This window comes from Canis lupus, chromosome 2 (genome assembly GCF_048164855.1).
Source record: "Canis lupus baileyi chromosome 2, mCanLup2.hap1, whole genome shotgun sequence".
Classification (NCBI taxonomy): Eukaryota; Metazoa; Chordata; class Mammalia; order Carnivora; family Canidae; genus Canis; species Canis lupus.
In genome coordinates this window covers 30,135,869-30,160,970 of record NC_132839.1, presented here as the reverse complement: position 1 = coordinate 30,160,970, position 25,102 = coordinate 30,135,869, and the positions used below count along the sequence as shown (strand labels likewise).

Sequence of the window (25,102 nt, the reverse complement as noted above, 5' to 3'; positions counted from 1 at the left end):
ACCATTAAAAAGTCTTGTGTAGTTTTCTTTTAAAAATATATTTGTCAGGCAGCCCTGGTGGCTCAGCGGTTTAGCGTGCCGCCTTCAGCCCAGAGTGGGATCCTGGAGACCAGATATCGAGCCCCACGTCGAGCTTCCTGCATGGAGCCTGCTTCTCCCTCTTCCTATCTCTCTGCCTCTCTCTCTCTCTCTGTCTCTCATGATAAATAAAATATTTTTTAAAACTATATATATATATATATATATATATATATATATATATATATATATCAAGGTATATATATTTGTCTTGGGACTCCTGGGTGGCTCAGTGGTTGAGCGTCTGTTTTTGGCTCAGGGCATGATCCCAGTCTAGGGATCAAGTCCCACTTTGGGCTCCCTGCATGGAGCCTGCTTCCTCTGTCTGTGTCTCTGCCTCTCTCTGTGTGTCCCTACCTCTCTCTCTGTGTCTCTCATGAATAAATAAATAAAATCTTTAAATATATATATTTGTCTTGTCTCACCATCTGTATGTAGGCTCCTCAGGAGCTTGGACATTGGGGCACCTGGGTGGCTCAGTTAAGCATCCAACTCTCAGTTTTGACTGATGATCTCAGGACCATGAGGTTGAGCCCCACATCAGGCTCTGCGCTAAGTGGGGAGTCAGTTTGGGATTCTCTTTCTTTTTGTCTGCCCCTTCCCCTTGTTCTCATTCTCCCTCTCTCTCTCTCTCTTGTTCTCTCTCAAATAAATAAATAAATTTTTTTTTTTAAAGGACCTGTACATCATCTATTTCTCTGGCACTCCCATTTCCACTGCTTGGCTGGTAACCACAAAAAAGTAGTTGTTGACTTATAAGTATGAAAAACATTTCAAATAAGAGAGCTACGGCTGCTTATGACAGAGAAAGTAAGACTGCAGAGATATTTTCTACTCACTGAAAATCCATGGCCAGCCCTCTTGCAATTAGAGGAAATCATGTGACTAGGTCTTGCTTATTGGACCATAAGCAGAAGTTTCCAGGCCAAAGCATTAGAGTCAATTCACAGCCTTCCAGCTCTCCCTTTTCCTTCCCCAAAGATGATGGAAACCCTATACTGAGGAAGTCAAACCACAAAATGAACAGTTTGGATCACTGAGTCACACTACATGAAGGGGAACTGTCCTCAACAATCACTTCACTTACAGTGGAGTTTTTGTGAGCAAGAAATAAACCCAGTTGTGTAAAGCCAGAGGTAGGATTATGTGGTACCATACCATAACTTAGTGTTACACTGATAGAAATAGTAATAGAACACTAAAAATAAAAATCATCAGTACTAAGATATGTGATGTAAAGTCCTAATGAAGCAAAAATATAGAAACAAGAAAAGAAAGCAGACAAGGTCAATAAAATGAGGGACTTCCTGGCTGTCGGGCCAACACTGGAGATTTGTCTTGTGATCTACCAGAATCTACAAGTCCACTTGGCAAGAAAAGAAAAAAACAACTGTGGTCAGGAACCAGGACTAGGTGATCTCAAATATCCCTTCAAACGCTGAGATTTAATGACCATGATGGACAGGGGATTTCTAATATGTGGAAGACAGAAAAATGAGAAACAGCTTATCCGGAGTTGTGACCATTTAATGTAATACATCAAAAGACATCAAAAGATCTCCCTATAAAATCTTGCAGGGAAAGACAAGGAACATATCTGTAGCACCAAGGGATTCAAGGATGCTCTCTCTTGTGGAAGTCAGAACACCCCCTCTTCCTTAGTATGCCACCCACCCCTCAAAGTACTCTCAGAGCCAGTTCCCAAGTTTCTTGTCACATCACTCCAGAGCTCCTGTCACGAGAAGACAACTCCACTGATAAAGACTCTTCACTCGATAAAAAGCCTTCTCAGTCGCTTGGTAGAACCATCTTGAATTCATTTCCACAGAGTGGGTAAAGTTCAAGAGGAAAGGCCTTTTTTTAGACTCTTGAAACCATGTTTACCTTTAATGTAGCTACCACGTCCCATCAAAAATCATCTGTACTAAAAAAAAAAAAAAATCATCTCTACTGTTTAAATAACAAGGCTGGATTGTTAAGCCTGTAAGTAAAGGAAGCAATTTAGTTTCTTCCCTGAAAATATTTTAAGAATAAGAACAATGTCTACATGTCACATATACAATGGTATTCCTGAAACATCTGAAGACCTGACTTAAAAAAATGATCTCTGCCACTTATTGGGTATATGACCTTGGGCAAGTTATTTAGTCTCTATGAGTTTCAATTTCTTCATCTCTAAAGGAGGGATTACAATATCTACTCATAAAGGTGACATTATGATTAAAAAGGGAGAGTACACTGAACACTGAAAAACAGGGGTTCAAATGTAAGGTACTAGAGGGAAAGTAATAAACACCATCTGAAAATACTATTTCTGAAATCACTGTTGGGAGTACCAGTGGCAGATTAAGCACATGATAAGTAATAAAACAAGGGCAGCAAAAAGAGAAACCAATTAAGCCTCACTGAACTCATTCAGAATTTCAAAATTATAAAATCCAGAAAGAACTTATTTCACTGTCAATATACCTATATTTTGTGTTTTACTATTATTTTTATTTTTTAATTTCATAAGCATCACATATAATCTTATGAGAAGGGCTTCTAGAGTTCTTAGTCTGACCTTGTTTGAGTTTATCTTAAATAGATTCAATAATGATGGTGAACAAAAGCAGATAGAGCCCTGTGACATTTCAATGAAAGATATAAAGAACAGATACTTTATATGTCATGTGGGTGAATTATCTATTCCTGGTACCTGTGAATTACTTCAACTCACAGCTAAAAGGGATTGTGGCACAGGGTGAGCAACTGCAACAAGTCTGTCTCAAATCCAGCTCGGCTTTACAGATGCGAACTTGGATATATGCAGTATTTGAGCATGTGGACAGAAGATGCAGCTTAACTGCACAAACAACTAATTATGCCTGCTTAAAGACTGATTACGACTTTGTCAAAATCAAGAGAGGGCCTCTTTGTAGCTCACGCCTAAAAGTCCTTAAAAGTGTTTTCTAGTAAGTCTTATAAATCCATGCCTTCTTTTGAGAGCATGCAAGAAGAAACGCAAAAGGCATTATTCTGTTTCTCTCTGTAATGACCACATGCTAAATAGGCCATGGTTCCTGTACCAAAAGCTCTGCACTGATGAGAGCAGAGAGCCAAGCAGGGGGTGCCCCTCTTTCTTGCTGCTTTTATTTTTAAAATTAATCATAATTTCTGCATTGGATATGAGGATGGGTTTACAGCTATTAGCCATCATATTAATAATTTAGAAAAGACATGCCCAATCACTTGTATTCTTTCAATTCCCTACGAACACAGCTGCAACCCACATTAGAAGCGAGGGTGAATGGATATTTTTCAGATGAGATATTTGGGCTGAATTATTAGGGTAGCCTGTACTACAAAATTACTAATAAACATTGCTTCTGGCTCAATTTAGCCTGAACTCAGTGAACCTAGTCAATGGTGACAAATCAAAAACTCCGAAATGCCCAATGAATGAATCTAACTAATCAAGGAACCCTGTAGGAAGTAGATGCCAGGATTAATGAGCCAGTAGTTTCACCATGCCATGCTGTTATTTCTTCACATAAATGCCCTCAGATGAGATTACCTTTATGTCATGAAAAGGAGAAAAGGAAGGTTACATTCTTTCAACTGACAGGTTAACTACTGCCATTACTAGAAGACACATCTTTGTGGGTTAAGTTTTTTCTTTATCCTAAAAATTGAAATATAAAGTCCACAGCACACATTAAAAACATTTTCATTTTTTACAGGAAGCAGTCACCGAGGACATCAAACATAAATTACTCCAATGTTAGAATTTCCGCTGTATTCTCCATCTATAACTACCTTGATTTACCCAAATTGCTCTTCATCCTATTTTGTGTTTAATACCTAACATCATCTTTATTAGGCTGAATTCCTATATCCTATTTCTTTCACTGTCAACAAAAGGTAAACTAAGTGCAACATAATTACTATGCCATCATATTATACCACATATATTCAGTACCAATCTTGAGAAAAATACACAAGGATGTGTATACACACAAGGATGAATATGTATATTCAAATATATCAATCACATAGTAACATCATAATAAACTTTGACTTTTTCTAGCCAGCATGTGGTGATAGGTATTCAATGCCAAACAGGCAACTTAACAAAAAGTACAATTTGTTAGAGGCAGAACAACCAGTATGTTGTACTTATCTCCCTTGTGTTCTAATATTAGTCATCATTATTGTCTTTCATCTTTATTCTCTTATTATATGCAATTATTTATTATTATAATTTTAATAGTTTTGAGACAGCTGCTGCTAAAAGAGTAAAAAAAATAATAAGAAGCATTATTTCGTTTTTAGGGTTTTTTCCTACCTCAAAATGTAGAAATCTTTTAGGTTTATGATTGAGATTCTCATTCTCTGCTTTTTTTCCTCACTAAACTGTCAACTTTTACAATTTAGACTAGGTTGCCTTCCCTTATGCTAATAGCATGCACAATATTTAAATATTCAGGATTCTTAATAGAAATCTATTGCTATAGAAACAAATATTATTCTAAAGTCAGGTCAAGTGAAAAAATTCTGTATACTTCCATTATAATATTGATAACCACTATATTATGAAATATAAGTAGCTTTGAAAGCATCTATCACTTCAGTTGATTTGTAACTTCTCATCAGTGTTCTGAGTTGGCCCATTTTTTTTTTCAAATGAAAGATTTCCCTTGCCTTTGAGAAATACAATTTTTAAAGATTCCATTTAGCATCCTTTATTGCATTCCTACATCATAAAGTTATGCTTTATAGCAGCATAAAAAAGCTGTAAAATTAGCATCCTTGTAAACAACCTTCCATGCTCACTGGTAAAGCAATCTGTAATTTGTACTGATCTCTTAAATGTGACTTGAGATTACAGGAGCCACGATTTCGATTTTTTCAAAAAAAAAAAACAGCACTATGTTAAGAGAGAATATGATGAAATATAAAAACAAGAAAAGGTATTTTTCACCACAGGTATTTCAGAAATGCAGTTATTATGTTGCTAAATTCTAGAATTCTAAAATATAGAAACGTTCCATTTTTATATGAAATCCCGAATGAACATTGTTTTTACGTTAATACTTTAACCTTAGATTTAAAATATCCTTTAGAAAAGGGGAATTTAAATATTCTGTGAGCCCACTCACCAATTTTACCTCTAATTAAAATTCCTAAGGTAACATGAAGAAATAATATTTATCATAGAAAATCATGCCTTTTTGTCCTTGCGTTCGAGGAGATTCCAGTGTGCTCTCAGTTGAACAACGATTATAATAGTTCCTGAAATCCACGTGTAGCCCCGTGGTACAAAAACTATACTGTAGGGCAAGGGTCTGTTTAGGATTTATACTCCGTGGCAACCAAATGAGAAATCTTCCCACGGGAGTGGGCGCGTCTCAATGCCTATAATGGCCCTTAAATTCTAAACCACGAGATCGATTTTGATTAGCCTTCCAAAGAAAGCCTGTGGTATTGATTTGCCTCCAAGTTTAAAGCACACCCACAACCTTCCCCGCCAGGCTCCCGAGGCAGCAGCCATCGTCACGACCGTGTGGGCCGTGCGGGGCCGTGCGGGGCCGTGTGGGGGCGTGTGGTGGCCGTGTGGTGGCCGTGTGGGGCCGTGTCGGGCCGTGTCGGGCCGTGTGGGGGCCGTGTGGTGGCCGTGTCGGGCCGTGTGGGGGCCGTGTCGGGCCGTGTGGTGGCCGTGTGGGGCCGTGTCGGGCCGTGTGGTGGCCGTGTAGTGGCCGTGTGGGGCCGTGTGGGGCCGTGTGGTGGCCGTGTGGGGCCGTGTGGGACCGTGTGGGGCCGTGTGGGACCGTGTGGGGCGTCCTCCGAGCACGTGCCTGTAGTAGGGCTGAGCCCGCAGCCGTGCAGGCCAGGCAGGAAGACCTGGGGGCACGCCGCAAAGCCAGGTCGTCCAGGGCTTGGGAGTCCGGTCCGGGTCCCGAAGCCAGCCGAGCCCCCGTGGTCACCGAGGAACCGGGGCCCCTTGCGCAGGGCCCGGAGGCCCAGGGCACGGAGGGAGGCCACCCCCACCCCCTCCACCAGGGCCCTTCCCGTCCACTGTGTACCTGCGGCCAGATGTGGCTCTGGGTGACGCTGGAGGGCAGAGCTGCGGCCCTCTCTGCCCTGCGGAGCACGGAGCCCGCCCAGGAGGGCCACCACCCCTCGGCCCAGGGCAACAGCTCACTGGAAAAGCCTCTCAGCCATCTGGGCGGCCTTCGCGGCCTTGGCTGCGCACTGAGGCCCACCGGCCCAAAGCCTCGCGAGGCCCAGAGCTCGCGCGAGACCCTCCCCGTCAGGCCTTCCCGCTTCAGGCCTGCGGGCTCGGGCCTCGAGGCCTGGCCTCCAACCGGTGCCGGCGCCGGCTTGGGCTGCCCCTCAGCGCGACCCTGAACCCGGCCTCCGGGGTCCCGCCCGCTGTACTCTCCTCCCCTCGGCCGCGACCCCGGCTCCTGAAATTCAGTCACCACAGAACCCATCATTCTCTGTATCACATACTGAAAATGATTTTATTTTAACCATTTACATTTAACTTGATATAAACTTGTCCGGAAAAGTCAAATAATATGCTTTATATTAGCTCAAACATTTATTAAGAAAACCAAATTCCATAAATAAGCACAGACAGTAAGTTAAAACATATCACAAATTGACCAGTATGTAACAAGAATGCTTTATCTACACAAAACATCCTATTTCACATGTTTGTTCATTCTTCGAAAGCGCTTCTGTTCTCTGGGTTTGGATTTGACCAGCACATGCAGAAAGAGCTGATTGTGTTTCTCTGTACAAAGTCGCAGGGCTGTGGAGGTCCGCGTGCCCCGGGCGGCCAGGGGGCGGCCAGGGGGCGGCCAGGCCGGGCCGCCACGACACAGCCTAGGGCACAGAGCAGCGAGGAGAGAGGGACGGAAGGGAAGCAAACGAACCCCAGTCCTGAAGGATCCGGAAGAGAGATGTGGCTTTTACTTTTACAAAAGGAAAATGTTCTTACTTGACTTTATTCTTCCTTTTAAAGACTTATCAAAATGGGTGAGAGCGCCTCTTCCTCGTCACGTGACCGCTCCCGGCTGCTCCAGCCCGGGTCCAGCCCCGCTCCAGCCCCAGTCCACCCCGGTCCAGCCCCAGTCCACCCCGGTCCAGCCCAGTCCACCGGCAGGTGCCTCCTGAGGAGCCTCCCTTCCGTGACCCCACACAGTTGTGCTTAAGAAAACAAAAGTAAGAGAAAGGTGTTCTCTTGCAAGCCAACGGAGGGCTGCGTGGATGGGGCAGGGGTGGGGCGGCGGGAGAGGAAAGAAACAGGAATGGGGCGGAGAAGACAGGGGTAAACCAAGTGATGTCAGTTGGGCCCTCAGATGCTTGTCCTCCTTTAAGACGAAAATCCCTAACATTGTGCTGTCCCTTGAGCACGTGCGTGTGTGACCTGGGTGCACGGGGGAGGGGGGGGCGGGCGTGTGTGTAGTGTCTGAGAGTGAGCGAGAGTGCGGGGGGTGTGTTTCTGCCCACAAACCAGTCCATTGGTGTCTGATTTCAGATCCTGAGTCGACTCCCTGTTAAGTAAAATGGCGGGAAGGATGCTTCTGGCCGGGCGCGGGAGGAGGGGCGGGGGCGGGGGCGCGGGCCGGGGGCGCGGGCGCGGGCGCGGGCGCGGGCGCGGGCGCGGGCGCGGGCGCGGGCGCGGGCGCGGGCGCGGGCGCGGGCGCGGGCGCGGGCGCGGGCGCGGGCGCGGGCGCGGGCGCGGGCGCGGGCGCGGGCGGGTGGAGGGGAGCGCGCCGCCAGGCGGAGGCCGGGAGGAGGGCGCGAGCGCGGGCAGCGCGGGCCGGGGCCGGGGCCGGGGCCGGGGCCGGGGCCGGGGCGGGGGCGGCTGGAGCCCGCGGGCGGGGGTGAGCCCGACGGCGAACGCGGGAGCGGAGCGCTAGACGGGAAGTGGCAGGGGCCGGGGCCGGGGCCGGGGGCTGGGAGGGGCGGGGGGGCGCCGGGGCAGGGAGCGGGGGCCCGGGCGCTCGCCGGGGGACGTCGGGGCGCCCCGGGGGCGGGGCGGGCGGGGCGCGGCTGCATTAGGTGAAGCTCATGGAGACTGTGTGCTCTAGCGCCTTGCGGCGGAGGGAGGCGATGCTCGTGCCCCGCCACACGTCGCTGCTGTCCGGGGAGCTGCAGAGCTGGGGCGAGCCCGAGACGTTGCTGGGGCCGGGAAGGGAGGCGGGCACCATGCCGGGGAAGGCGGGCTGGTAGAGGTGCGACTGCAGCCCCGCGCCGTTGGAGCCCGCCAGGCTGTTGGACAGGCCCATGGAGTTGGGCGGCGGCCCGGCCGCCAGGCTGCACTGGGACAGCGACTGCGCCATGGCCTGCTGCCGGCCCAGCGCGGGCGGCAGCGGCAGCTGAGACACGCCCGGCATGGCGGCCGCCGCCCAGCGCGTGTCGTTGGCGTGGAAGGAGCACAGGCTGTCGCCCATGGCGGCGGCGGCGGCGGCGGCGGCCGACGGAAACTGAGGCAGGCCCGGCGTGGGCAGCAGCGTCCCCGGCGCGCGGAACACGTTGGTGGTCTTCTTGCGCTTCTTCCACTTGGCGCGCCGGTTCTGGAACCAGACCTGGAGCGGGCGGGGCGGGAGACACACACGGCGCCGTTAGCCGGCGGAGGCGCGGGCCCGAGCGCTGCGCGGGCGCCCCGCGTGCCCCGCGTGCCTCCACCCGCCGCCCCCCCCCCCCCCCGCCCCCCGGCCCGGGCCGCGGGTCTTCGCAGCTCGAGACAACTGGCGGGTTGCACTGAGCAAGGGCCCCCTTCCGGGGTCCTGGGCGCTAGTGCCCCGGGGCGCTTACCCTCGGTGCACACACCGCGCCGCTGCACGCCGCCACAGTCCGTGCACTGCTTACGTGCGCAAGTCTGCAGGCAGGCGTGTGTCAGAATTGGACCCACCGGTGTACAAATGAAGATAAACATGTGTACCCATGTGGCTTAATAGCGTGCCTTATAACACTGATGGGGTAGAGAAATTTCAGAGACGCTGGAAATTTGGAAATTGATGAAGGGCCGTGGACGACACAGCCAGTTTCAAAATCGAAAGACAAAGGAAAGCCCCTAACGCCACGGATGACAGTGCGGAGAGGTTAATATAGTGATCCATGCGGGAAAGCCAGCGGCACTGAGCTACGGTGTCGTTTGGGTCGCCGCTGTGACTTGTGACTCCTAGTGACTGGTACTGCTGCTACATGTTTCCTTGCCTCCTGCTCAAACCTCTCTAAGGGCACCTTTCATCTGAGCTGTGCAGATGCGCTGGAACCCGCTGCCAAAGCCCCGAGCCCTGGAGCCTGCAAGTCTATTTTCAGGAATTTACTGAGGACCCGAGACTACAAGGCCTCCAACTCCTCAAGCCCTCCTCTCTGTTTCATCCTTTTCATCTATGAACTGAAAGCAAATTTTCTGACCACAAATTAAAGAAACTCAAGTTTAAAGCTCACACTAGCCATGAATCAAATTTGATTTTGCGTAGACCCGATATCCACATACCTTTTTAAAGGTGGTGTATTTGACAAAGTATACTCCAAATAAAAACAAACCTTCTACTCGTTCTTTATTCACAGTAACCCTGAATTTCTGAGCCTACCAGACATTTGCCTACTAGTGGCATATCCACTATCACAGAGGAAGGAAAGTTTCTCCTGAAAGATGTCAAGTAAGCTGCCTGACCAAGGTAGCTTCCCATCTCCTCATGTTTGAATTTGATTTTTTTTTTAACAAAATAATTCCCAGCACGCCTACCTGGCAGGCTTGCAGTTTAACATCTAGTCAGTCCGAGGTTTACTGTGCACAAATATAAATGATGCGAGACACAGCTCAGGTACTGAGTCTCCTCTTAGAATTTGGCAAACACAATTTGACTGTATTCATTACCAAAAGATTATTCACCCGTTAATCCAAGCTAATATTTAGTATTTATTCTGCAAGATAAAGGATGCACCTGACCCCTTCTCAGTAAGCCAGCTATCCACAGACTTGTGTTACACCCGTGCAAATGGAGACACTTAACAGTGTGAACGGCATTGCAATCTAGAATTATCGCCCGCCTTTGGATTGGCCCTCGCCTTGCTACCATCCTCGTGCCATTGCCCACCATTTTATCTTTCTCTGATTTCTACCCTATTTCCCATGTTTCTGCCTACCCTGAGTTCCGGATTGTATAAAGATGCCGAGTCTCTTACTTGCTAAAGCCCCTTGAGTTGGTGGTGCGACGGATTAATGAGGCTGCGGGGGCCCTCAATAGTAACTGGGATCAATGCCGCTGCCTGAGAATTGAGCTGTTAGAGGCCTCGAGCAGAGAGTAGCCCGCAGGAGCCAAGGAAAGCATAGCGAGGAGACCTGCAGTCACAGGTCACGTTGCCTTCCCCATCCAAAGCTGGAATAGGGGGAGGTAGACCGGATGGAGCTCTAGACAGGGACAGTGTCTATGTTGAAATGGTCCCATCTCACATTCTGCCCCCGGATATATTTTGAAAGTTATCAATAAAAATGGGCTACTAACATCCTGCAAAGCATCAGTGAGTCTGAAATGTTTAAATGTTTGGAATGGGCAGTGGGAGATGGGAGTGGCAGACATCTGGGGGGGGAGTGGAAAGAGAAGCAGAAGAAAGAAAGAAGGTGGTGGTGGGGGGATTGCCCCCATAGAACATAAATAGAAAACCCACTCGCTAGACAGGTTTCTGAACCTCAGGCACAGGTGGAAAAGAACAGCTGTTAAAGAACTAAATATTATAGGAATAATCGAAAAATCGTGCTCAATTATGTTTGAGGGTTAGTAGTCAAATGATGGCTACAAAATTTTTTATGTTTCATGGCTTACTGGGGTTGGGGAAAAAAATCTGCATGGGGTCTGAGCACCTCCGTTCCAAGCTATGATGCATATGTTTTTAAAAATGTGAATGTTTCCACTTGAAAACTAGAGCATGACGGATTAAAATGCAGGCAAAACCTAAGGGAGATTTTGAGAATGCACAGATGACAACTCCAGAAAATATATTAACCGCAGCCACGGGCCAACTTTGTACTCAGTTTGAAATGCAGCTCTTCTCAGAAAATGCTTAATACAACAGTGAGAATCTAATGGAGGTTGGAATTTAAAAATCCACTTTCATGATATCTGCTGTTACAGTAATATAGACATACTGTAAATGTATTTTAAAATATATAGCCCGTTTAATTCCCCAACTATAAATGGCTCAGAAATAGAGAAAGAGAGGGAGAAAGAGAGAATATTACTTTTTTTTCCCCCTCGAAGCAAACGCTTTATGAAGATCTCATTGGAATCCAGCAAATGATTAATGTGAAGATTTGGGAGGAAATCTGGGGAGCTGTATTAAAGCCGAGATCTCAGGTTCATTTCGATCAGCCAGCCGTGAACTCTGGGCCGAATTCATTACACTTTAATAGTGCTGGGAGAGGAAGAAAATGCAATTTCTCATTCCATTAGAAAACTAGAAAATACTCTCAGCTTGTCCCCCTATTAAGATGTGGCAGGTGACAGGGCCATTCTGGGGGACACGGTCAATGGAATTACAGCACATTATTTTTGTTCGTATAAAATATTGAAAGGCAAGCCTGACTGTGCAGAAGTTATTTCACTGATTTGGTTTTTATGTAAATAAAATATTGAAAGTTAATTAATCCGTGCTAGAGACTAATGATTATGCTTATTATATTGCATTTGATCGCGTAATTTGCATGATTCTCGCATTGCTGCTTAATAAGCCATTCCAGGTTATAAATAATTCTGAAATTGGTTTCTAATAATGGCATGCTATAAAAGGAATGGTTTTATTACACTAGCCAGAAAAAGGGAGCGATATCAGACATGGAACTGGCCTCCATGTGAATAGAGGTGCTTTAATAAATACTTATAAGCATGATATACACCAGATAGAGATAAAAATAAGTATGTTGGATCAGTTAGTCCAGAATTTAAAACATCTTTAAAAACATAGAATTCTAATAAATTAAATGTTTAGATCATTTTTAATCAGTGCAGTGGCCTACACACTGAAAAGAATGTGTGGCAATCTGTTAACTATAAGGAAAACTATGAAGTACTCATCATATAAGAACATAAACCAATTACTATTTAATTTGAATTTGGTCAAGGAGCAATGGTACAGTGAATTGTGAAGTAAATACATTTTCCATAAATTATTTTTGCATTACATTACATAATGTTAATCATTCTGAAATGTTAATTAAGAAGGTTATGTTGATCTGATTACTTTTTAAACTATGAAACATTATTTTTAAAAATATTGAAATTGCCATTCTATTAAATTGTTCCTATCAGCAGCCTCAAGCTATTATCTTTTGTTGAACATTATGCTAGAACAATTAAAGTACTTTGTCTTTTTCTTCTTGATTATTCTTTTGTGTACTTTTTGAAAATAACTGTTTCTATTACATAGTTTGTATTTTATTTCATTTACAACTTTTTCTATTAAAAGAATCACTGCCATTAACCTTTGGAAGACCTAATAAAGTTTAATAGACCTCATTTTCTTTTTTCATAAAGTCAGTTGTCCAATTATATTTTATTTGTGATTCTAAGTTCTATTTTAATTTAAACTAATTACCATTATGTCTAAGCATTAAGCAACAGCATTTTACTCTTTAAAACAAAAATTATTAGGTAGTATTTCTCTTGAGGGAGAAAAAGCAAATTTATGAATTTTGAACCTACAAGATTTTAACAAGCCAGTATTATCATTAGCAGTAATGGATGTATTGAAATTGTATATTTCTGTTAAGGTTTGGACTCAACTTCAGATTTAAAAAAGAGAAGGTAGGCAAAAAAAATTTTTTTTAAGCATTAATAATATATAGCTGCACAATGCAATGAACACTCTGGGTGTTCATTTCAATGGCCCCCATGGTTCAGGGCTTCCAAAGTTCACAAATGAAACCACCCAGACTTCTATTGAGGAAAAATACTCATCTATATTATACCTCGATTATTTCTTTATTAATCTGACGACTTTAAGTCCCCAATGATGATACTCACTTGCTGACTATTTAGAACAGAAGCACATGCTATTTTTCCAGGTTAGACTATCTTTAAAATGTCGCACAGAGACAGAAATATTCAACACTGTGATTATGGGCCGCCTTGTCTCTTACTTCTTAGATCAAATGTAAAGTAGCTGAGATCTTTAAACTTAATTTGTTAAAGCACCTAGAGCTATAATTGACACCCAGCATGACGGAGGGAAAATACCACGTCCGAGACAGGAAAGGAAGATTTTCAGAACCCTGGATAGCTCAAGACTAACTGTGCGCCTTGGAATTTCACCTCCAGCGCTTATCCATAAAATATGGTATATTGTTTTCATTCTAACAAAAAGCGAAAAGAAAAAAAAACCCTGAGATGCCTGGGCTTATACTTGTTTTCCCCAATTTTCAGGAAAGTTATAGGTGTGACTTTGTAAGTTATATATAATTTACAACTTGGAGGGTCGTTGGATGAAAACAAGGGGTGAGTAATGATTTCGTCTAGTATCTGTCAATCTTTCCTGCCCTAAATGTCCCTTCTTCAGATCGGATATCTACGACAGAAAGCCTTCATCCCTCCCCCAACGCCATCCCCAGTTTCCTTAGGGGAAAACCAGGGCTCACAGACTGGGGGGATCTCTCCAGCCGCCCTCAGCGCCCCGGTAGACCATCAAAGTTTAAAGCCTTTGCAAGCATCAAAGCAAGGGGTATTTTGCCTGAGAGCGGTGGGAGGGTGATATTCAGGAGAATAAAGCTACACCGTGAAACGCAGGTGTGGATTCTTTTTGAAGGTGCCACTATGTCTTATTTTCTCCCCCTTTCAAGTTTTCGGTGTAATTGTTGCATTCCCCCATTTATCCAGACGCCTAACACAAGCTCGTTACGGGGTAATGAAATACTTGTCAATAACTCGAGCTGCGGTGGAGGCGCGCGCTCAGCGTGGCCGCCAGGGAGACGCGGAGGCCGGGAGACGCGGAGCTCCCCTTCTCAGGACGAACCGGACGACCTGACAGTTGAACGACGCCGGCTTCGCTTTTGAGCCATTTCTGTGGGAATGTGGCTGTGCTGGCGGGAGATCGGGGCCCTGCCTGTCCGTGGAACTCACAGGCCGCCGAAGCGCAAGCCCAGGCCCCCGGCCGGGCAAAGGCCCCTCTTCCTTGGCCCCAGTCGCCCCCCTCCTGGGCTTCTGCCCCCGCGCCCACGCCCGGTGTACCTGCACTCGGGACTCCGTCAGCCCGATACGCAGCGCCAGCTCCTCGCGCATGAAGATGTCGGGGTAGTGAGTCTTCGCGAAGCTCCTCTCCAACTCGTTGAGCTGCGCCGGGGTGAAGCGCGTCCGGTGGCGCTTCTGCTTCTGTTGGCCCTGCTGCTGGCCGGCTTGGCTGGGGTTCGGGCCGCCTTGGGGCCCCGGCTGCTTGTCCGGGTCCTTTGCGCTCACCGCCAGCGAGGCCGGCGTAGAGCCCACTGTGGTGATGTCCTCCCCGGGCAGCAGAGTGGCTCCCTCGACTGGGTCGGAGCTGGGCGCTAGGTCCCCCGGATGGCCCCCAGGGTCGGAGCCCCCCACGCCCAGCCTACACTTCACCGCCTCCCGGTGGCCCAGAAGCTCGGCAGCATCTTTCATACCTGAGGAGGCAAGGGGATCTCCATCACTACCCGCCCGGCCCGGCCAGGAGGGACTGTCCTCACCGCGCGGTCCTCCTGCAGCCCCGTCCTCGGCTCCCTCCGCGCCCCAGGTCGCCCTACGGAGGAAACTCCGGGGCTGTTCTGCTGGCCTCCCCGGAATCTGGACGGCCAGGCGTGAAGGCCACGTCCCGGCCCCATTCCCTCTGTCCGCAGCCAGCTCCCGGAGTAAACAGCACATGCTTTCGTATCTCCCGCAATGAAACACTCCCAGTCCCGGCAAAGAAACCTGCCTCCGAGTCCCTTTCATGAACCGTACCCCTGACGCCCCAGGAACGCGAGAGCAATCCTTGCACCGGGTGGAGGGGGCAGAAAAGAAAGAAAGAAAATTAAATGATTCCTTGGTCGCTGCCCCACCTGCGTCTAGGCAGCTTAGCGAACTCTACCTCCGGCCCTCGGCCGATTACCTCTCACTTTTGGAAGATAAATAATTCTCCAAGCCTTCCGCCCTCTGAAATCAACCCAAATCAGCTCCGCCTCCCCCTCAAATCAGAGAAAGTGTTTGGAAAATGGAGTCACATCCATCACCAAAGATTCCCAAACCGGAAACCCAGAGCCCAGCAACGCAGACCGCATTAAGGAAACTCAAGGAAACTCTATAGACAGAACAGTGAATCAAACTTTCGAGAATTCAACTTTTCTTTCCGGAGAAATAAAAAAGCGCGTTCCTCTCAGCCATTGGCAACGCTGAGTCCCTTGCAGGCGGGAATGCCTGTGGGGATGAATTTGGCTTTTCTCCTTTTTCAATGAACACACTTAGAAAATCCGCCTTGATTGCAGCGGCTTCTCGTTTGATGTCAGATTTTTACAAATTCAACCATACTCAGATGAGGGGTAGAGAAGGAGGGAATAGGGACAGAGAGAAAAAAGGGGGAGAAATAAAATCCCAAGTCAAAGCAAACAGGAGGGGGAAGAGAAAAAGAAAAACACCTCCTAACAAATTATCTCAGGGTAGATCACAGTTCAAAAAAAATTTAATAATAATAAGGGAGAGGGAGGAAGGGGGAAAAAGGAAAAACAAAAAGTAACAACATTTCCCTAGTCCTTTTTTGGATCTACATATTCCATAGATTTTTTTTTAAAGACGATGTTAAATCAAATTAAACTTTAATGCAGCACAATTACTTTTAAAGAAATTAGTCCATTTAGGGCGCATTAAGGTAAAATAAGGAACAAATTGACAATTTCCTGCCCCGGCTTCTCCTGGTTGCCCGGGCGAGAGGCGCGCACTCACCTAGCCTGGCGTCCAGGAGGTCGGCGTGAGACAGCATCGCGCACCGCTCCAGGGCGAAAGCTGTTCCCCCCCAAATTTTAGCGGCTTTAAGTTATTTAAAATAGATATAAGCTATAAGCTATACGATATAGATATATATAGATCACCTAAATGAAAGAAAATTCGGTTTGTGGTTAAAAAGGGGGCTTCTTGCATTATAATGTCCTTTAGAGAGACGGGGAGGTGCTTAACAGTTGAATGAACCCGTGAGCAGCTCGGCGAGGGGACCAATCAGGAGGGCAGCCTGCAAATGTCAGCGCCGGGAGAGTCCCCCGCTCCGCCCGCCCGCCCGCCCGCGCCCGCCCGGAGGAGGCGGTGGCCGCAGCCCCGGCAGCTCCAGCCGCGAGCAGCAGCCAACGCGGCGGAGGCGCCTGGGCCTCGCCCCGGGCTTCCGCGCCCGGCCTCCTTAGCGCTTCCCCGCTGCTCTCCCCAGTCACACCTGTCCTTTCCGTGGCCCCTGCGTCCTCCAAGGTGCGGCCCAGGCTCCGAAAACCTGGGAGCTCCGTGGGCCGGAGGCGGTGCACAGGGCAGCGCAGGGCTTGACCCCCGCGTGACCCGCGAGGCGCCCGCGCCCCGGGCCGCCCCCGCCTGCCTCCGCCTCGGGCCTGCCGACTCGCAGCACCACCAGCGCCCCGCGCGGCCTCTCCACCCGCCCAGCAGGCCTGAGCCCGGGGTCCCGCGGCTCTGCCGGGACCCCCGGGCCTAAAGAGGACCACCCCCCTCAGCAGGCCGGGAGAGGGCAAAAGGAGTCAACTCCCCCGGCGCCCCCGGGGGCCGCAGTCAGCCTCCGGGCCCCGAGTGCGGTGTCGCCTCCTGCGCTCGGCACCTTCCCGCCGCCGGGCTCCCCGCTCCTCCGCCAGGCCCATGCTTGCATCCTGGCCCACATCCTGCTCTTTGGGTCAAAGTTTCTAAGTTCAGCTCGGTTCCCAATTCCACTTACTGCAGTAAATAAAGTTAAATGCTCTTTATTTTCTTCTTGAATATGTTAAACTACTTGAACAATTTAAAGTGCTTTGCACAAGTGAAGCGAACCATCTCTAATGTTCTGATTTTTCAGAGCCAGCCAACAACAAAGTTTAGATTAGTAATATATTTCTAACCAGAGTAATTTTCAAGATCATTAGGCATTTATGTAATTAGTGCCAAATCTATAAGCTTTTATTACGATTATTAGAGTAAAATCAGTATAAATTTGTACTAATTTACTACTGTTTAGACTTGGCTGTCAAGCCCAGAGGTTCTTATTGTAAATGATAACTGAGGAAATTAAGTGCAAAATTCTGTACCATTTCTGATCTGCTCCTAAACAATCCGTTTCAATTGTATTTGTAGCAGAACATAATGCCCTTTTAAAGTTATTTGACTTGTATTTTTATTTGCAGCACAAGAAAAATGCCCTCTACCCAGGCACAATGAAAACTGATATTTACTACCCTCAACTTGATTAACATTGATTTTTAATTCGAGAGTGATGCAATTAAGATTATTCATTTAGTGCAAATAAAGCTTCCACAAAAGGGTGGTCCTATGAAGTCTGTTTTAAATAATACCGAGCAAATGGCTTTTTTTGTTCGCCGTCCAATTGACTTACACAAAACATTGGAAATGCTGCCTGAGAGCAGATGCGAGAGGAATGGGTGTGTGTGTGTGTGTGTGTGTGTGTGTCCTTAGCTGCATGCGTGACAGGGACCGAGCAAGGAGACAAAGGAGGCAGCAAGGCGAACTCTGGGGCAGTTTTGCTTCCTCCTCCTTCTCTCCTGCAGCCTGCTCCCCTCCTCCCGTGCACACACACGTGTGCGCGCGCACACATGCACACACGCGTGAATGCCGGGCATCAGCCACAAAGGTTCCTTCCAAGCTACGGAGACGGCTTCCTCGGAAGCTGTGGGCCTGGCCGAGTCTCAGCGGCCGCCACAGGCAGCACGGCCTGGGGGGCCGGGGCCCGGGAAGGCGGGCAGCCGCCTGGCGGAGCCCGGGGAACAGCGGTCTGCTCGGAAGCCCCCAGGGTGTTGGGCAGACACCTAGTGTCCTTTCGGGAAAGGCTTGGTTGGGAGGAGAACAGCTAAACCAAAGCAAATAAAGTCCCTCCAGTAGAAACCTTCTCCTCCCCCAAACAACACCCCAATACTAGAAGACGGCGCCCGGCGCTCGGGGCGAGAGGCCAGACAGCGGCCGGGCCGGAGCGGCGCCCCGGACGTGCTCCCCAGGGCGCACCTGGCGCCTCCCGCGGGGTTCGCAGCGGGGTGTGTCCGCCTGGGGGAGATTGGAGGGCCTTCCGAGACCGGCGCGCAGGGGCAGAGGCGGGGAGAGCCGGAGGGCCGCGCCCGGGAGCCCACCCTGCTCCTCCCAACCGCAAGTGCGCGGAGGCCGCGACGCGGGGCGAAGGGCGCGGGCCCAAGGGCGCGGCCCGGGGCCCCTCGCGTGCGCCGCGACCTGCCGGCCTCCCCCTGCGGCCCCCGGGAGCCGCCCGCCGCCTCCCGCGCGCACTCGCTGGTACATTCTGTTTTGTTGTATCTTTCAGGTCGATAAATAAATGTGTAATAGTTAATGTGAAGACACATCAGAGTAATAACAATGGGACGAAATCAAAGGATTATCCATCTCTGTTAGTAGCCGCTGAATAACAATGTTGCGGCGTGATTGATAGTCCGCTTCATTTTATGACTTTTCTATTGGTCTTGATTTTTATAGCAGGATAAACAAACTAAATCATTTCTTCCAAGACTTCAGAGCATAAGCATGGCGGGGGGGGGGGGCGGATAAAGGAAAGGAAAAAAAAGGAAAGAAAGGGAAATCTGAGAGCGGGAGGGGTGCGGGCGGGGGCGTCGGGCCGCGTGGCAGCGCGGGCAGCGGGCGTGGCGAGCAGCGACAATGGGCCCGGGTCAGGCGCCCGGCCCCGCGCCCCGGTGCCCTCGGCGGCTCGTCCTGGCCAATGTCTGAATCCACCCGGGCCGCGCCTGGGAGGTATTTACCAGAGTTTTATTCCCCGTCATCTTCCCACGTTCCGGAGGCAGCCGGGAAAGTGCCGGTCAGGCCCATTGCTATTGATAATTTAAGGCATTTCCCACATGATCATGGGAACTGAAGTCCCTAACAAGGCGAGGCTTTAGCGCAATGGCCCCCAAATCTTCGGAATGACAAGAATGTCTTCAGAAATCACTTCAAAGCAAAGTAAAAGGATTTTCTATGACGGATCCAGTGATTTTTCCTCAATAAATAGGTTTTAGATTGTTACACACACGTAGAAGTGGAACAAAGGGAACTACCAGAAAATATATTGGTTGCCCCTAATAAAATTTATTTAGACAGTTTACTTCTCATAAAAAATAGAGATTGAATTTTGTACAAGAGCCTGCCAAGGGGCGATGCACAGGGAAATCATTTTTTTTTTTCCTTTCTCTTCTTTTCCCCTTCTCCTTTTTAACGAAGCACAAACAGCATTTAGAGGCCAGGGAACCTGCTCCCGCTCCTGCTACCGCTCCCGACCGCCAAGCGCCCAGACCCAGCCTGAGAACTTTGTAGTTCGGAGACAAGTGGGCTTTTCGGCACATATGTATATACATTAAATCAAAACCTTGATTGCCGATTCTGTAAACTACAAGCACAGCAACTACCAAATCGGTGGCTTCCCTCCTGCTTCGCCGTCCTGGTCCAGAGAAAGATTTAGAAATATAGTGTAGTTGGATGGGGAGGTGAATGGGGTGGGAGATCCTGGCGGCCAGGGCCCTAATGATGGATTTATGCTAATTAGGTTTGTAATTCTGATTTTCTCTCTAATTGTATTTCTGTGCTCATTGTGAATCTTTTGTAGAGACAGACAGAAAGAATAAAAATTTATACTAGGTGCTGCTGAAGAATGGGGTAGCGTGCCCAGCTCCTTGATCGTTTATTCCACATACAGAAACCTCGGGTGTTTATTAAATATAACTTTCGGCTGCTTGGGTTGTTTGTAAACTGCTCTCTTTTCTTTGCAGACAGTGGGCTGAAATATGGTGCGTTATTATTCACATCCCTGCTATTAAATGCTGAATTGTAACATTGTTCCCTTTAATGAGGAGCGCCTCCCTCAATAATTAACGATCTCACATTTTCCTATTTTCTTGCCTGATGAAAAGAATCAATTTTAATTCGTGGTAAATTACAGCCATGCTTTTGGGTATTATTTGCTTACAGAAAACAAATCAAGTGACTTGAACAATCCTGTTTACTTTTCCAGATATGCAATAACCCAAACACAGTGGCAAATCAGATAGCGTTCCTCGGGCCTACCTTAAAACCTCAAAAAGAATAAAGGGTAGGGGCAAATAGTCGAGAAAAAAAAAAAAAAAACCAGGAAGCTCTCTGTCCACTGCGTCTGAAACAAAGGTGACCACCGTCTCCTACATCTTACCCCCAGGTGCCAGAATGGAGGCTCCCCAGCCCCAAGCCTCATCGCCCCACCCCCGTCCGGGACTGGGGTCGGTGGTCCGCATCTCGGCACGCTCGAGTTTGGCACTGCTTGGTGTGTGTATGGTTCATTTGAAGGGACTCGATGTGAGGGTGGGGTGAGTGGAAGGAAGGAGATCTGGGAGGGCAGCCAAGTCTCTGGGAGAGGGTGACAGGCACTTCCACACTCCTCTGCATAAAAGAACTCTCCTGAGGTTCCCAGCAAAAGAGACCGAAGCCAAAGAGGCTCCGGCCGAGTGCTCCCGCCCGGCCACTGCGCAGGCCTCCTCGGCTGGCCTGGGGCGGCGGCCCGGGGGCACAGTGAGCGCCCTAACCCCTAGGCACCTGGCTTGGGTCCCGCCCCAACTCGCACTCCCCAGGCCTCCCCGGCCGGGAGCGCGGAGACCCGGGGCGTCCCTTTGATGCCGCCGCCCAAGCCCAGGGCCGCGACGACTCTTGGCAGACGGGACCCGGGCTCCCCAGCCTGTGAACTAAAAGCCGAGGACCCACACTCCGGGCTGCTTCTCCGCAAGCGCAGGCAGCGAGCGGGGCCTGCGTGGTGGCCGCGCGTGTACTTCGTGAGCGCCCTGCGGGCTCACGCGACCCGCGGGGAGGTGCCCAGGGCGACCCCACGGCCGCAGATGCTCGGGGGGAGACTGAGTCCTGCCCTTCTGGAAAGCCCGCGGCGACACTCGGGCTCAACGAGAAATGGTCTCCGCAGTTAACAGTGTCCCACACATTCAAGTTTGCAAACTGTGACCATGCGGCCCACCCGCCTGACTCTTCGTAGGCGCTGGGGCCCGTCCCTTGCTTATTTTCTTCTATCTTTGCCTTTTAACAACTCAGGGCCGAAAGCTCTACACAAAACAATGACGGATCAGAACCCGCCCCCTGATTCCGTATTTCTCTCTCTCTCTCTCTCTCTCTCTTTTTTTTTTTTTTTTTTTTTGCCTTTAGCCCTTTAGCCCTGTAATTTTAATGGCCCCAATTAGCCACACGGAATACAATAAGCGACATAGAGATTTTATTTGTATGTGTTAAGTTCAGTGCTTTTCTGATTTCTATTTACTCAGGATAAATAATCATATATCAGTTATTCAGTTAGGTGACAAGGCTGGTAATTGGAATAAAAAGAAAAACATCTCATCCTTATCTCTTCCTATAACTAGATATAGAGCTAATAAGACTGCATCAATCTTATCTAGCAAATAAATAAAATAGACAAACAAACAAATTCGCCTCCAACAAGTTAATGCGGTGTATCTGAGTGGAAAGTAGATATTTTCACGCATTCTGGAGATGAGGAGTGACTTTTAATAAAATCACAAGAAAAACAAATGTAATTCTGTAAGCGGGGCCTCGGAGCCGCGGGCGCCCGCCCCTCCCCTGGCTCCCCGCCGGGCCGTCCCAACCTTCTCCTCTCCGCGGGCCGTTAGTCCCGCTGCCGACCGACTGCCGGCGAGGTTTCCCCGCTACTCTACACCTAGGGGTGGGGTAGGGGAGGGAGATCTAATTCTATAGGTAATGAGCCTTCCTCAAATAGGGTTTTCTGTTGCCTTGTCTTTTCCTTCTTTCGTTAGCATTCTCCCTTTGCTCTTCCTTTTTCCTCATTCCTCACTCCTCTTTTTCCCTCTTCCCTTTATTCTCTCTTCCTCCTTTCTCTTTTTCCTTCTTTCTCTTTTCTGCCTTTTTGGTCTTCCCGCTCCTTCCTCTCCTCTCTCCGCTCTCCCTCTTTGCCTCCGCCCTTCGTGTCCTCTTTATTTCTCTTTTTCTCCCCATTTCTCCTTTTTTCTCCCCTTCTCCCTGCTCTCCATCCTCTCTCCTTTCTTCTCCCTTCCTCGCTCCCTTTCTTGTCTCCCTACACCCCTTCCCTTGCCCCCTCCCGGCAGCCCGAGTGCGGCTAATTCCGGGCGTCTATATTCACTCAATTAGAGAAATCTACAGAGAAGATCGATCTTCCATCTGCAGACATGCCAGCTTAACAAATTAGATTCTTGTTTCGTGCAGGTGATTTGGTGACAGTTGGGGAATTAGAAGTAATAAGTTGTTGTGTTTGAGCCCAGGCCCCCGCCCCCCGCCCGCGCCCCTCCCCGCCCGCGGGCCCCCGGCCGCGCCCGCCGCCCGGGCACCCCCAGCGCCCCCACCCCCAGCCGGCCCGCGCCCGCCGCCGCCGCCGCCGCATCCCCCGCCGTAATTAGTGCTGCTGCCCTCCATGTGGGCTCGATTAAACCGTGATTTAGCCGAAAGAAATATAATTATGGCTGCAAATAAAATAATCAGCATTGAAGAGCGATTTCCTTAATGAGATGGAGCGGTTGCACGTCACGGAGTAAAGGGGTCTCATTAGGAGGTGGTAATGAGGCTTGGGTGGATGGTGCAGTTACAAAATAGCCCAACTCCTCGGCAGGCCCGGCCCGCCCGCCCGAAGTGGCCGCCGCAGCCTTCCCGCCGCCGCGCCGTCCCGCGGTCCCCCAGGGGCTCCCGGGCCGGTCCCGCCCGGCCCCCGGGGGGGGGGGGCGCAGCGCCCGCCTCGCCGCCTCCTCCCTCAGCCCGGCCGCGCGGTCCCGCGGGGCGGGGGGGGGGGGGTCGGCAGGGGGGCCACCAGGGGGCGGGAGGGCGGCAGGGGGGCCACCAGGGGGCGGGGGGGCGGCAGGGGGCCACCAGGGGGCGGGGAGCACCGGGGGTGCGGGGGGCGGCAGGGGGGCCACCAGGGGGCGGGGGGCCGCGGCGTGCGCTCCGCTGGGGGAGCCAGGTTCGCTGCGACGCCTTCGAGGAGGCTGGGCGCCGAGGAGCAGGTCTGCGGGAGGAGGCGAGGGGCGGCGGGGGCCATCCCCGGGCGCAGGCCCCGGGCGGGGGGTGCTCGGCCGGGACGCGGCGGGTGACCAGGAACAGGTGCGCAGACGCAGGGGTGCGGCGCGGCGGGAGGCGTCAGCGCGGGCTGCTGCCCGCCAGCTTAGAGACCCCGCACGGAAGGGCCTCGGGGGTTCTCACTCTCTCCACGTCATTTTCCGAACTTTATCAAAGTACTGAAAAGGCACCTCTGTTTCAACCACCACATAGGGGAAAACAAGTCTTAAATAAATTATTCCAAAGCTTTCCTAAAAGGGTAGCTCCGGCCTTTCAGTTTTATTAGGTTGCGGACAGCCTGTGAGCCCTTCTTCACATCACGGTGTGTACATACGCACGTTCCCACTATCCGGAAGTGGTGATACCTCAGTCTTTATTTGTAATTAGACTGTTAACCCTTTCTTGATTTCTGTTTTATCGTTTGGAACCACTCTGAGCCGGACAAGGAAATGCACATTATCCATACAACTTGGCAATGAGGTGGCTGACACACTTTCCTCTATTCATCCAACCAGTGTTTACTGAGCACCTAACTACGTGTGCTAGGCACTGAGTTGGGCCCTGGTGAGAGATGAACAGGGGGCAGATCCTTGGCCTAGTGGAGCTTACAGTTCAGCGTGCCCTGCATTAAATTACTCAGCCATTGGTGGTGGCCTCTGGCCATTAGGCATTGCACCCTTTGGGAAGCTGAGAAAAACCTGACAAGTAGGTCTAGCTTATGTTCTCTGAGCCTCCCAGCTTCCCCACCCAGGAGGCTGGGATCCTAACAGAGAAAGCAATTTGATAAACCAACTTTCTTGGTGCTAGGAGTTAACATAATACCCTTTATAGAATGTTCCGATTTTAAAAGAGGAATTCAAGGAGAGTCAGGTGGCCTAGATGAATGATTTCCACATCTTTCTGATGGCAGTGGGAGGTTTGGGCCAGGACAGTTTGGAAATAAATTACTACTATCCCAAATTACTGCTTCCCTAATCAACATCACTAGCTGGGATGGAAACTCTTACACTTAAAAGACTTGTGTTTTTTTTTTTTTCTCTTGGGGAGTCACAGATCCCTTTGAGAATCTGATGAAAGCTGTGGCCCTCCTCTCATGAAAATGCATGTATTTGCAAACAACCTCAGGGGGTTCGGCCCCCCACAAGTCCTAGTTTATGAAAGAGTGGTATCTAGATGAGCCTTTAATATTTGTGATTAAGACTTTCAGGGAAGAAATAATGTAAATCTCCGGAGGAGTTCTATCAATAGATCTGCATCTAGGGAAGAGGGGAGTCAAAAATCAAAAATAAATTGTCAACCAGTAAGTTCCAAGAAAACAACTGGTGAGAAGATGCATGCAGTCTAACAAATTTGTCACAAATTCATATCTTCTATCTGACCCAAATACAGATTGATATTAATCGAAACCTATCTGAAAATTTTCCATATTGCAGAGACTTGTCGGGAAACCTACTTTGTTGGCGGGCAGCTCTTGCCCAGATGCAGGCCCTGGGCTGCTGGCACTCTGGCTGGGGAGGGCAGCAGCTTCAACACCATGGTGCATCCTGAATACTCAGACTTTGCCCTGGGTGGAGATGCCAAGTGAATGTGATTAAAATTCACACATTGGGACCTCAGGGATGATTGGTGATTGGATGATGAAGGGCGGTTAAAAGTCTGTTTAAGCCCCCTAAAGCCCCCAAATCCAGAGCTTAATCTAATTCTCTTATTCACTCCCCAAAGGAATTTTTCATATTAGGGACTGAAACCAAGCAGTAGAGTTGCCTTCTTCACCCTCCCAGGCTTTC

The 25,102-nt window shown here is 49.3% G+C and overlaps 1 protein-coding gene across 1 annotated transcript; it reads right to left on the bottom strand.

Annotated features, from left to right (window-relative positions):
* Positions 1-8,129: 8,129 nt before the first annotated feature.
* OTP (orthopedia homeobox) lies at positions 8,130-16,154 on the bottom strand. Its single transcript, XM_072785359.1, has 3 exons — positions 16,005-16,154; positions 14,304-14,713; positions 8,130-8,660 (listed from the first exon to the last, which is right to left on the bottom strand). The coding sequence occupies exons 1-3, from the start codon at positions 16,039-16,041 to the stop codon at positions 8,130-8,132; spliced, it is 978 nt and encodes a 325-aa protein (XP_072641460.1). The 5' UTR covers positions 16,042-16,154.
* Between the last annotated feature and the right edge of the window lie 8,948 nt (positions 16,155-25,102).